The 13,325-nt window shown below is 41.2% G+C and overlaps 1 protein-coding gene across 1 annotated transcript in view; it reads right to left on the reverse strand.

Annotated features, from left to right (window-relative positions):
- Positions 1-12,566, reverse strand: part of CFAP74 (cilia and flagella associated protein 74) — a 50,141-nt gene extending 37,575 nt beyond the window's left edge. The window contains exons 1-11 of the mRNA XM_087755554.1: positions 12,528-12,566; positions 11,072-11,219; positions 10,013-10,103; positions 9,569-9,628; positions 8,434-8,580; positions 7,591-7,689; positions 5,650-5,754; positions 4,290-4,463; positions 3,648-3,758; positions 2,305-2,407; positions 1,400-1,557 (exon numbers count right to left, since the gene is read on the reverse strand). Coding sequence (XP_087611680.1) covers positions 1,400-1,557; positions 2,305-2,407; positions 3,648-3,758; positions 4,290-4,463; positions 5,650-5,754; positions 7,591-7,689; positions 8,434-8,580; positions 9,569-9,628; positions 10,013-10,103; positions 11,072-11,192 — 1,169 coding nt within the window. The 5' untranslated portion in view covers positions 11,193-11,219; positions 12,528-12,566. The remainder of the gene's footprint in view (positions 1-1,399; positions 1,558-2,304; positions 2,408-3,647; positions 3,759-4,289; positions 4,464-5,649; positions 5,755-7,590; positions 7,690-8,433; positions 8,581-9,568; positions 9,629-10,012; positions 10,104-11,071; positions 11,220-12,527) is intronic.
- Between the last annotated feature and the right edge of the window lie 759 nt (positions 12,567-13,325).

A 13,325-nucleotide genomic window follows, 5' to 3' on the forward strand; every position in this document is an offset into this window, starting at 1 on the left:
TTCTAAATAGGAGCAAAGAAAATGTCACCTCTCATTTAAATACAGGCTACTGCCTACTGAAGCACTTTAATGTCTGGATTTAGCCTCATGATGCCCCACTGCAGCAGATAAATGACACTGTATTTATAATCTGTTTTTGGAAAATCATGGTGCAAAGAAGTTAATCATGGTTACAAAGACATAGGAATGGTATACTGACTCCCAGCGCTACCTGCCGCAAGTATAAAGCCATCCTCGGTTCCTATGATCAGTTCTTTCAGAAGCTTTTTATAGGTGATATGTAATATGCAAATTAATGACATAATGGTTTTAATGACTAGAAAGTTATTTTCTTTGCATATAATTCAGAAATAATATTCAGGTTGAAATATAGTCAGAGAAAACTGAGAATATGCCTTCACAGAAAAGGAGAAAGGCAGTACCCTGGGAGAGAGAACTAAGCAGTTCAGCAGATTAGCAGGATGGTAGCTGAAATTAGAAGAGAACTGCTGTGAGAAACACGACACAGCTAACACGACGACTAACAAACCGGGATCTCCCTGGGCCTGCAAAGGGAAACAGCGAAAGGGAGAAAGCAAGGAAGGTGAAAAGGATTAAACTTAAATAGAGTTGGATATTTCCAGCAGATCTCCACAAACCGATATGATTATTTTATTAACATGATTTTTAGAACATATTTAGGGATAGCAGAAGCGGTGTTTTGCAGCTATCAAGACGGACGCTTTATTTAATCAAAACTTAAGACTTACTGAACCTTTACTTATTAAATCTCTAACATTTGCTACAGGTTACTGCCTATGTAGCAGAGCCAGCATGCAGAAACACGTACCTCAGCCACCCTCAGTTTTGTATCTTACCTCAAATTCATCTTCCTAAGTGGTTAAAAACAATAAGCTTTGCACTGGAGCAGATGAGATACAGGCACATTCCTATTAACTTTACTACAAAGGCAGAGGAGTAATTTCAATCAAGAAAAGCACAAAGGAGAGTACCTTGCTTCTGACCTTACTGCAGCGCAATCTTGCTGAGATTGCCTCTAAAAGCCTAAGAAAGCTATTCAGTTTTTACAGGGCCAGTCTTCAGGAAACGCAGAAGCACAGTTACTTCAGGCATCTGGTTTAGGTTCACTGAATCTCCCTCCTGGAGTAGTTTTATCTTCTTTGCAGTAATCACAGAACACGGGCTCCTAACTTTGGTTCTCTGAATAACACCTAAGCTAGAAGTTCAAGTCGCTTAAAACAGACGACAAATGTCACACATACAGGGTGTAAGATTGAGTTCACTCCCTTGAGACAGCATCATAGATGTTATGTTTTCAGAATCTGATTAAGAGCTCCAATGTATTCCTGCATGAGCATCAGTAAGCAGCTGAGAGTTTGATATAGATATGAATACTTACTGTTTCTCTTTTTCATGCTCTAGCAGTCGTTTATGGAGAAAAATTTCCTTGGCAACATTGCCTCCTTCTGCCAGGATAGCTTCCCTCATTTTCATCTCCTGCTTCTTTGCCTCAAGGGCCATTGCTTTGTTCCAAACCTGAAGAGTTTGGAGTTTTTCCTATGAAGCCATACAAACCACAGTTACCGATTTGATTCACATATTGAAGAATATGAAACAGAGAATCTAGTGTTGGTCCCCTTATCTAAGTATAAATTTGTGGTAGATTTCTCTGAAGTAGAACTTATTGTTTTCAAGATACACCTTAGTCACGGTGTGCTGAGATGCAGAAAGCTCTGACTAGGTCAGGGCGACTTCTTTACCCTTCTAGCCTGCCCTTGAAACGCTACTCCATGAAGCCATGTGAAAAGATACAGTTCTAATCAAATTAGTATTAAATTAAGATCATTCCTGCACATTCTACAGAACATAAGTAGGAGAGCAACGTAGCATAGCTCAGAAATTCTTCATTTACATTATTTAAATTCTTAAGTAACTGGTTTTCTTCCATATGTTTTCTCCATATGAAGCACTGCTGCACTGGAATCCAAATAACTGGAAATGCTTCCGGCCGAGTTTTCAGAGAGCTTATTTGTAGTATGCATTATTTTCAAGACAGTTACCCTACCAGAACAACTAGATTGTTGACAGAACAAACGCCGTAAGTGGAAGCGTCAAAATCTGCCCATGCAAATCTAACACCGTTACTCCTACAGTTAAATCCTCCCCAGTTTCAAAAGACATTTGGTCAGTGATCTGACAGCATCACACAACAATTCTGCAATGAAAACTGCAATTACTTCCATTAAAAGCTAGCAGTCTAACAAGTCACTCTCTTCATTCCCATCCAAGCCACAGCAGCAGTACCCTATTGGAAGTTATGCTGTTTCTCAGGGAAAGCACAGCTTGTATCCTTCTCTCCATATGCTCCTGAGTTTTCACTTCTTCCTTTGCATTTTTTTCATGAATTCTGTAAGCAAAGTAAAATCTTTCAGGCTCATATCCTGGAAAGCTTTTAGTATTAGAATGTTGAACCTGACAAGTAGCAATTGTCAGCGTCACCATTCTTCCTGTAAGCCTCTGTGTTTACTATGATACTGGGGATGGGTAAACGGAACAGTTGGAAGGCTCTGCTATATACGGTACCGCTCAAGTTACAAGTGCCAACAGGCTTTCAACTAGTTTGCTCAACAACTTTTTTTTTTTTTTTTAATTTTGAATATGAAGAATGTGTTCCACATTATTTTAGCAGCTAGGCATATGTCATAAAGTAAGAATTCAGGTGTTGCTCATATAACCAATATCTAAACTATCACGTAGTCAACTTTATACGAGCCAACCACTTGTACCCACGCTAAAAATAAACCCTAGAAACTCTAAAAGCTAGAAATATGTGGGCGTGAATCAAGTCTGAGAATATTGCAGCCAATATAATGGTAAACTAGAAAAAAATTAGTAAGATCGGTATAGTTGATATATTACTCGGGGGGGGGGAGGGGGAGGAAATCTTATTTGGGTGTTTTTCTTAATTATTACAAATTTGCACATGCCATCTAATGAAAAACAAACCAACACAGAAACAGTACAACTATTTCAATCATTTTTTCAATTAAGTCCTAATATACAAGTAAAAGTAAGTAACAAATGTTCACACTTTTTTTAATAGCAAAAGAATTCAACACCACAATAATTATATAAACATGAACCTATGAAGAGAACATTGAATTTACCATCAACCAGAAAAGAACCAGAGCACAAAGAAATGGCCTAGCAACCAAGTGTACCAGACAGCAAGAAAGCTTTTTCACTACATTGCAGAAGGAATACAGAGCAGCAGAGTGCAAGTTTCAAACCTGGAATTTAGTTACACTACTTCAAACTACTTCAGTTAATGACACACACATACAGAAAGTGTTTCAAATCATTATTAATGCCTACAAGTAGTCAGACCCCTCTGCATCTCAGCGAGACAGTCCCTCCGGCTACAGGGAACTGGGAGACCACGCTAGGACAGTAAGTGGATTTCCTTCTCTCCTCGGCCTTTCGTGCCATGTCAGACTGGAATGCTTCACAGCACCGGCACTGTGGCGGAAGATTTCCAAGTGTAACAGAAGGTACTCCTAGCAGAAAAATGATTATTTTTCAAAGCCCAAAGAGTAAACTATTGTACACCAGAGAACGTACAACACAGAAGAGGAGTGAACAATAACCTTGCCATGCTTTTTCTCAGGAAGCATACTGCTTTTTCATGGTTCCTTTTGGCATCTTCAAGCATTTTTTTACGCCTTTCTTCATATTCTTTCTGGGCCTCCTCTTCTTTTCTACAAAACACAGGCAAACCAACAGTTGCAGCAGGACTAAGGAATCCTTGATGCCAACACAATGATATCGAGGGGTGGGGTTGGGGTTATTAACATGTGCTGAAATGAGGACAGTAGTCTTCCCCCGCCCCGTACAGTCTCTTGTTTTCACAAAACCTATAGACAAATTGATAAACTGGTGTCGTCTTTCTCTCCAAGAAACCTCGATGAACTCGATCGCAAGTTCCGAAGGTCCTGGCAGCCAACAGCAATGCAGACACATGCAGTTAGTCTGATCTAATAAACTTCCTTAGACAAAAAGCATTCCCAGTTTTTGTCTTTAGTAAGTTTATCTTCCTATGTCAGAAATCTTTACCTGCATAACTGCAAGACTGTGGGAAATTCTAATTTTAATTCCATTTCCTCATAAAATATTCCTGAAGCAACACCCAGCTAAGAAACACACCACCACTGGTATTTGAATTAGCTCATCTTCCCAGTTGGCTAAAAAGAACACAGAGAAAGGAAGCAGAGTCTGACTTAGACACTTACTTTTCTCTAGACCGCCAATTTTCTTCTGCTTGCAGTGCTGCTATTTTTTCCTTCCAAATCCGCACTTCAGCTCGTTCTTGGTATTGCATCTCGAGCTCCTCCTCAGCTTTTTTAAGTTGTTCATGGAGGATTTCGTATTTTCCCTGCTCAGTTTCTATCCGCCACATCTCAAGCCTTTAAAAGGAAGCGTGAGCTGTTTTCACTGAAATACTGACATTCTTTCACTTACTTAAGGCTATTGAGTAGGTAAGGCTCTATGGTGAAAATGAAAAGCTAGCCATGTTTTATTTTATTTTTTTAAATTATATTGTAAATCGTATCCTGTTACTGACACAGGTATCGTACCTTTCAGACTAAGGCTCATATCTAACAGCGTATCTCATTTTAAGGCCATCAAAAATATCGGTCAAAAAAAGTAAAAAAATTAAGCTCCGGGTTGTTTCTCAAATTCACATTTACCCAGAAGGAAATACGAAAAACAAGAAAATTTAGAAAAATAGCTTTTTCTTCAACAGTAAATAACTTCAGGGACAGGCCATAGCTTTTATTCTTCTATGTTTTGCTGAAGGAATTTAGATATGGTAGGGATACACATAAACAGATTAATATAGTTATTGCTAATAACGCAATAAACGAGTCAAGCATTTTAAAGCTATTACACAACACTGCAGCAGAACATCCTGTATTCTGGTTAATCGTCTGGTTAATCACATCTATAAGCTCGTGCTTGTGTTCTTCCCTTGACGTGGTGGCATTAGTAGTTGTACCTCCAGTACCAAAATATAAACACACTCGCCTGTTGCCTTCTGCAAAAGACAGTTTTATTCTGTCTCATATAAATAAATAATTTAGTCTGCGTGAACAACCAGTTACAAGCAGCAGTATTAGCTTAGCATAAAAATACACAGTATCACTACAACGTCTGCATCAGTCTCAATTTCAACCTTTTCCTTTATGGCCTATAAAAACCACTAAGAGGCATAAATTAAAGTGTTTATGCTCAGACATCAGTATCACAGACAGGTCTCCTTTAGTCCAGCTTATTTCCCATTTAAAGTGAGAGCTGTTTAGGTCCACAATGTATGCACAGCTCCAAATAAAATCAAAACTTCATTTATGTGTGCAAAACTAACTCAGGAGCTGAGCCACAGCAACCGATTTCCTAAGGAATGAACTGTTCAGGCTAAAAGTTGCTCTCAAGATCCTTTGCCTTGCAGTCAACCTCACATGACCTCAAATTACGTAGTTCAGTATTTACAAGCAACTTCCGTAGTGATTAACTTTTGAATCCATTAAACAGCATACGAAGACCATAATAAAGATTGACTCCCGTCACACTGTTTCTCATTCCCTCACTTACATGTTTTCCTTTAGTGTCAAAGCAATTTTCAACTCAAAATCCTTCTCTTTCTCCAGTTCAGTGCACAGTCGTCTGTGCATTGCCTGAAGGCGGGACAAGGCTGCACTGTTAACGTTAAAAAGAAACAATCGGAAAGAAATTGGAATTAATAAAGGTTAAACAAAAATCCCCCTCCCTCCCCAGCAAGATCAGCAACAACAAACAATAGCTTTGAGGCCGAGATTTATGTATTAGAATTCCACTAATTTATGCAGTCTCTTACTTCGCCTTCCAAGCGCCCATTCTTCGTTCAAAGGCATAGCTTTCTTTAAACTGTTACACATTGGTTGAGATTTACAGAGGAGTATTTCAAAAGCACTGACCAGTAGCTTAACGTGACTATTCATTTCTCAAGCTGATGAAAGTAGTATTTTTAATGAAAATAAGTGTAGGGACACTTACAGGGATTTTGCCTTTAAAATGGCATTGCAATATTCGATGTACTTTGCCTACAGTGGCAGGGTTGCCACACAGTTGTTTATTTTCCTTGGTCTTCTCTACCCAGGAAAACTACTGGATGCTATACTACAGAATCATCAGACAGTGAACTGACCATATTCAACATAAACTTCCTTCCTCGAAAAGAAAGTTGGAAATGGGTCTTCTACCCGCAGTTACTACTCTAACTTGGAAATTTTTGTATCGGGCGTCAGTAATGCTAATGGTAGCTAGTATTTCCATTATTGCTAAAACATGATGCCTTTGAGCTTCGCAAGCCAGAAATTTATCAAGTCTTCTTACTCCACTATTCGCTGGTTAAATACAATAGATTGTGAGAACTGCTGTTTTTCTGCATAGCTAGACCTCACAGTCCAACCCGTCATAAGCATAAAGACTTCTACACTGCTCTTCCGTCTCTGCGGGGTTTTGTTACTAGGGCTGTCTCCCCGAGATCCGGCACAGGGAGTACGAGCACCCATCACGGAGTCTCATTAGCATTCAACTCACCCATTTTCGTTTAAGCAGCTAGTCCATGTTGGCAGTTAACCTACCTTTATCATTGTATCATTCATCGCTACACTAACTTGAAGATTAACACAGGTCATAAAAATGCAGCTGCAAAGTTTGTTCACAATACACTGGTTCCTGGTACACAAGCCACCCACTTCTTTCTATTTAAACCAAATGTGAGGAATACAGTAAATTGCCTCCCACTTTATAGCAAAAGTGTTTCAGAACAGCTCCTGTATGCAGGACTACTCCTGAAAGGCATTCGTGCATTTCACAACATAAAACAAACAGAAAAAGAAATGGCACATATATAAATCCTGCTTGTAATAGCTACCAGAAGCAAAACCGTGACCTCTAAAACTGCCATAGCACATTGGTGTTGGTTCATCATACGGAATAGAAGCGACTGAGACCCTGATAAACATAATTGACAGTAGTGGGCTAGGCTGATTTAATAACCTGCTGTTGTATTTTAAAATATAAGCCTCTTTCCTTTCCATTCCTAAGTTTCCCCCTCCTTCTGCACTAATTTACCTAACAGAATGTGGCCTCTAGACCAGAACGCATAGAGATCAATGACTCCCAAGCCAATGCACCATTTTTCTTTATTTCAAAAGGAGGAATTACTGCTGAGAATACATCAGCCGGAAAGTGACCGCAACGGTAGCGTTCACCCACACGGGAGTGACCACGCTGCTGCGCTCACCAGCCGGAAGCGCGGTGCCCCTGTACCAGAATAGCCTTCCAAGCTGATGCGGTTACACCTGAACCTGAGAACGGCAGTGGGTTTCATGACCGGTTCATTAATGTCTTTAATATATGTGCTTAAAAATTCTATCAACTGTTCAACAACATGAAGAGATGAAAACAGGAAAGCTTATCTCCTTAATTACACAGATAAACATAGCAGATGCCTGTAATCTTTGGTGTCCAGGAATACTCTCTACCTACACATTGCCAGCCTCCTCCTCTTTCTCTATTTCAATGTCTGCATACTCCAGCTGCTTTGCTAGCATCTTGATCCGCAGCTGACAGGTACTCAGCTCATCTCTGCAAGGAACAAACAGATTATTTCTATTTTCCAAGTTCGTTGCTCTTTTCCATGAAACTCTCCCTTCTGGGGGCAAGATTCACAGCTAGGATTCCTTCAACCCTCCCAACTCCCCACCACCATCCCACCCTTTAAGATCCTACTACCAGGTTCTTCAGAAGCCCTTGTTAACCTCAAGCAGTTTCTCCAAAAAATCCAGAAATACGTAACGAGAGTTTATTCTGACTTCAGCCAGCGTTCAGCTCTTATCAGAAATGACAACAGCATAAACAGCATCTTTTGACATTAGCCTTCTTCAGATAGAGTTGCTGCTAAAGACCGTCATTGTGACCTTGACATGGCAAAACACTCATAGCAGGTGCTTAAAGTATGTGAGTAACCGCGCCGATTCTAATGTACCATGTCCATCACAGTGAAGAAAATGTCTACAATGAATTTTCCACTTAATGTTTCCAACTGACCATTGAACCAGCAGGATTGTGCAGACATCACTGAAAGGAATTAGCATGTAATTGTCCCAGCCTGAACACCCTTTCTTTAACATTCATTATTGTGTTTCATTTTTTCAAGTTTGTAATTAATTTTTAGCCTTGATCCTTCATTCTTTACAAGGGTTTGGGGATATAAGTGTTTGCATGACATAACTTTCACGAAAAAAAACCTACAAACTCTAATATTTATAACAGTAGCCCGGTATTTGATGGTGATTTATGCTGGTGGATTATGTTCGCTTAAACACTAACCTCGCTTTTTGGACGGCAAGTTCCTTTTCTTTGGCTATGTCGCTGAGCTCTTTTAGGTTCTTCTGTAAGGTTAACATGCAAATTCTATCTGTATACTTCACAGCCTGAATATTATTAATATTGCCCAAATAGCGTTCCAAGCTTTCCCTTTGAATTGAAACACACAATTAACAATGAAAACACAACAAGAAATTGAAAAGTTACGTGAAGTTTGTACGTCATCCACTTACACGTTTGTGGGTTAACCATTTTCCGTTTTACTCTTATTCTACCAGAACTGTTACAAATACAACCAGTACAAATAAGGAAAAAACCCGAACATAATCTGTACAAGAAGTTTACATGCATGTACTTAACCCAAGATTTTTAGACCTGGATATCTAATGTTGAACATTTATACCCACACTTAATGCATTAATTACATATCTTTGTTTTGAAATGCCTGTGGCTCCTATTGATTATACCTCGGGCTTGCAAATTCTAGTTTTCCTGAACAATAGTTTAAAACTTTAAAGGGAACATTCTAAACTAGTTTAAAACATATTATACACAGTGGATCAGTTTGTGGGGTGAGCTAATCTCTCATCATTCTGGTCTGCTTAAACACATAGCAAGAAGAGGTCTGAAGTTTTGGTTTTGTTTTCTGTTGGGTTTTTTTGGTTTTGGGTTTTGTTTGTTTTGTTTTGTTTTGTTTTGAATAATTTTGGTGTATTTTGAGTATCTCTGTTGATAATGGTACCACTGTCACCATTTACTGGCAGTAGGCATACGCGCTATACAGCTTGCCACACAGGTATATTAATAAACAACACTGGAGCTTGTCATCATGCTTTATAATCCTACGGCAGCTCATTCCAGGGCAGGGATTAACAGTCTTGTCACAGTAAGCCAATCTGTGCTTTGATCTTTGTGAAGAGAGCAGCAACTACTTAAGGCCACATTCAAACCACCGAATTCCTTTTCATGCATGACCTCTGTTACATGTAAATGTATTTCTTCAGGAATAAATCCACCGTACCACCTACTTGTAAAATCAACGTAGTACTAATCTATCATCATACCAACTCTGTGCTAATAGACTTTACACAGTGGTACAAAACTCTGCAGATATTAAAAAAAAAAAAAACAAACTTACAGTCCGGCACTGATATTCTTCAGCAGACGAACTTCCCTTTTTCCAGCAGCTCCTGATGTTCTACAAGTACAGAGGGACACAAACACAACACACAGTATTACAAAGAGCTGGCTGGGTTTTAGAAGAAGTGTAAATTGGTTAGTGCGATGCTACTCTGAGGAGCGCCAATTAGCCCACATTAACATGGTGCAATCATTGTGTTACATGTACATACCTACAACGGCTTCAGATTAAAAAGCATCCAGAGTCTGTCTTTATCTTACTCAGCTCATTGTTTTAACAGTAGTGACCAATTTAATTTATTTTTTGTGGAAAGGTCTATACAGCCTATGACTAATTTGACAAAAAATGCATAGCTGAATTAACAAAACCTTCTCTTGAAAAGGCAAGTTAACACTATCAAGAAAATTACTGTTGGAACTGGTAACAAAACAAGTTATTTACATGCTAGCATCACATTTGTCTCGAACTCCTTCAGAAGCATCCGTGTTTCCCATCTTGCCACCACCAGCCAACTCTTCTTCAAGCTTGTAGTCTAATAGATATTAAAACAACAGTTTAATAGAGCCTTTGAACTTTAAAATGCAAAGCTCTAGCGTATTTGCTATCAAATACACCATCAGAGATGGCATTTTATAACATTACTGCAGCATACAGAAAAAAACCTCACATGGCAAAACACGCAGGGCTACCATTGTACACCTGCAAACCAAAACAGGAAAATGCTCTCTGCCTTCGTTACGGAAGTGTCACCAACAGTCCCAATGTAGGTGGGGGGAAAAAAAACCAACCACAGGGCAGGTGGGGAGGCTAATATATTGACAGGTTTGGGCCAACAGTTTGTGTATCTTACACTCCCTTATCCTACTGTAATGTGAAGACAGAAAATCTTTGTTAGGTATTTACATGCCCAAGAAAATGACAATGAGAAAAGAATAGCCCAAGAACGCTTTTTAACATAAAGGTCAGTATTCGGCACTACACCATACATGATAATCTCTAAAATGGTAGATATGTTGCCTCACATCATGCACTGAAACATACTTTTGGACACAATTAGAGAAACTGGCTGCCTATTAAGAGGTATCTGGTGCTGGTTCGGATGTCTTAGGGTATCCAATGTCTTCACAGAGTTGAACCTGTGGAAGACCTATGCCATTCTGGAGCCAGATGCGAGCCTAGAGCGCTGCAGATGGCACTAGACGCCAATGTATGAGCAACTGAATCAAGTCCGTACAGTCAAATGTTAGATTTTTACCACCAATAACTCTGAATGAAAATGCCTTAGAGGTAAAAAGTAGAGAATTTACTGCTACAGAAATAATGGGTTAGATTTGGATTAGTTACAGCTGTGTAGTGTAATGCTGGAGAACACCTACTGGAATCATTGCATTTACTTGGAATATCATTCAACCCTAGCACTGTACTGTTCCCATCTACTAACTTAGAAGACACATTAATGTTAGTTTTTTGCGAGTTATCGAAACAATTCATCATCTTCACCTTCCCAGTGTTCTTCCACATTAGAGAACTGACCAGCTTTGTCTTCATTTTCTTCCTCTTTCAGAAACGGTAGAGGAGATTTTTGCTCTTCTTCCATACTATAACTGATCTCATCTTCCATGCTGAAAGTTCTTTCAAAACAACCAGGCTAAGAAAGAGAAGAGCACACGTTTTATATACATAATCTCCAAGAACTTGCAGTAGTGGTGACTATATCTTGAGATTAATTAAGAGCCTTCAGTAAATACTTAATGCATGTGAAATAACTGGATACAATCACACACCTTTGTACTAGTCACACATTTTGAGTATCGACTTTAATAAATCCCTTACAGAAAAGAAAGGACATTGCCATTTTTATTTGTTTTTTAAATAACAATCAGTCCAATAATAAAACAAACCTTCTGAATGTATTTTATCCACTTAGGCAACCACTTTACCCAGAACGATTAGGAAACAACTCCAACAAACACTACTTGCTCTCGCATCTTATGCGGTTGTCCAATGTTAAGTAAACTCTTCTCAAACGTTGATACAATTTATTAGAATTCAGTAAATTCCATAGGTCATCTAGAATGAGTTACTATCACATGGCTGAACGTTTCATCAAGATCTTACTCATACAGCGACTTGTACACGTGATTAATTTTAATGAAGATGGGGGCTCAGCTTTGAGTGCATTTATGTAAATCCTTGTGCAGAACTCAAAAACATAAACTAGAAGAGAGTATCTATTTTCTCCAGTTAAGGAACAGAGAAAATACACCATGGAATTTGAAGTACGGAATAAACTAAACGATAAGAACCACCTTAAAACCAAGTCTGAATTCCTACACTGGGCTACGGTTGATTTAAGGATGTTAGCGGCGACACTAAGAAGTAACACAAATGTAAATCGAGCTGCCAACGCACCCGTAGTTGCCCAAATACTTTCTGCTAAGCACTGCATTGCCAGGTAGTGCAACTCCAACGTAACAGAGCCTTGGGCCAAAACCTACAGCGTGGCGGAAGGCCCCAAGGCCTCTACAAGGCAATCACAAGCCAGAGAGCGAAAGCCACATTGCTGCCAGGACTGGCCCCGTTACCGGGCAGCACGCGGACCCGAGCCCCGCGCTGCCAAAACACCGCCTCGACCTGGACCAGGCCCTGTCCCGGCACCACCACAGGGCACGGGGCACCGCCTGCGGCCGCGCTCCAGCACAGTCCAGCGGCCGGCCCAGGGCCGGCACCGCGGCTGCGGCAGAACCTCCCGCCCCGGAGCCCCTCTCTGGTAACAGCCACTCCAGGGCCGGCCCGCCGAGCGAGCCGAGGCCGGGGCAGGACGCAACGAGACGCCGCCACGGGGACCACGACACCTCCCTCCCGCGGAGGCGGGCAGGGCAGGGCAGGGCAGGGCAGGGCAGGGCAGGGCAGGGCAGGGCCCGCGCCCACCGCCCCTCACCCAGCGCGGCCTCACCGCCTCCTCTCTCCGCGGCTGCGCCCGGCGGCCGTTAGACCCGCTGCCACGGCAACGGAGCAAACCACCGCGATGGCGCGGCAGGGGCGCTGGAGAGAGTCCGCCCCCCCCCCCCCCCCGGCGCCGCTGAAGGAGGCCGGCGCCGCTGGCGCGGCTCGGCGTGCCCCCCCCGCCCGCGGGGTGGTGCGTGCCGGCGGGGCGGGGCGGGGCGGGGCCTGGCCCGGCGGCAGGAGCCGCCCGCCGCGCGCCGTGCCCCGCATTGACAGGCGCGGGATAAATTCATCGTGAGCAAATTCCTGGTTCTAAATTCTCGCTTCTAAATTTGCACTCTTGTAAGGACGCAGAATTGCAAGATGTAGGGCGGATATTCATGGCTTTATTCAAGCCAATGAATTACAAAGATTTGAACCAGCTGAGCAGTTGATCAGGTTTTTTTCCTGCTTGACGATTATTTTATTTTTAGTGGTGTAGGTTAAAATATGAACTACTATGAAACGCCACGTCTTTCCGGCTTTGATTGGCAAGATTTTTTTATACATTTTTGTGAGCTTTTGACGCGCTCTCTAGTACAGAAAAGGATGACTGATACTTTAAAAATACGGTGGCATTAACACTTCCATTGCGTTAATGTGAATAATTGCACAGGCGAGAGCACTCCCCCGCCTCTCCAGCCAGTCGCGGGCATCTCGTTCGGGTGATTCGGTAACTGAAATCAGAGAAATTTTCCGGGGACTTTCAGCTTAGTATTTGTTCTACATACATCGGTAAATTTTAAGCAAGTTGGTGACACGATGATTT

The sequence above is a fragment of the Nipponia nippon genome, unplaced genomic scaffold (assembly GCF_047370975.1).
Source record: "Nipponia nippon isolate SJK-2023a ecotype South Korea unplaced genomic scaffold, ASM4737097v1 scaffold_19, whole genome shotgun sequence".
Taxonomy (NCBI): domain Eukaryota; kingdom Metazoa; phylum Chordata; class Aves; order Pelecaniformes; family Threskiornithidae; genus Nipponia; species Nipponia nippon.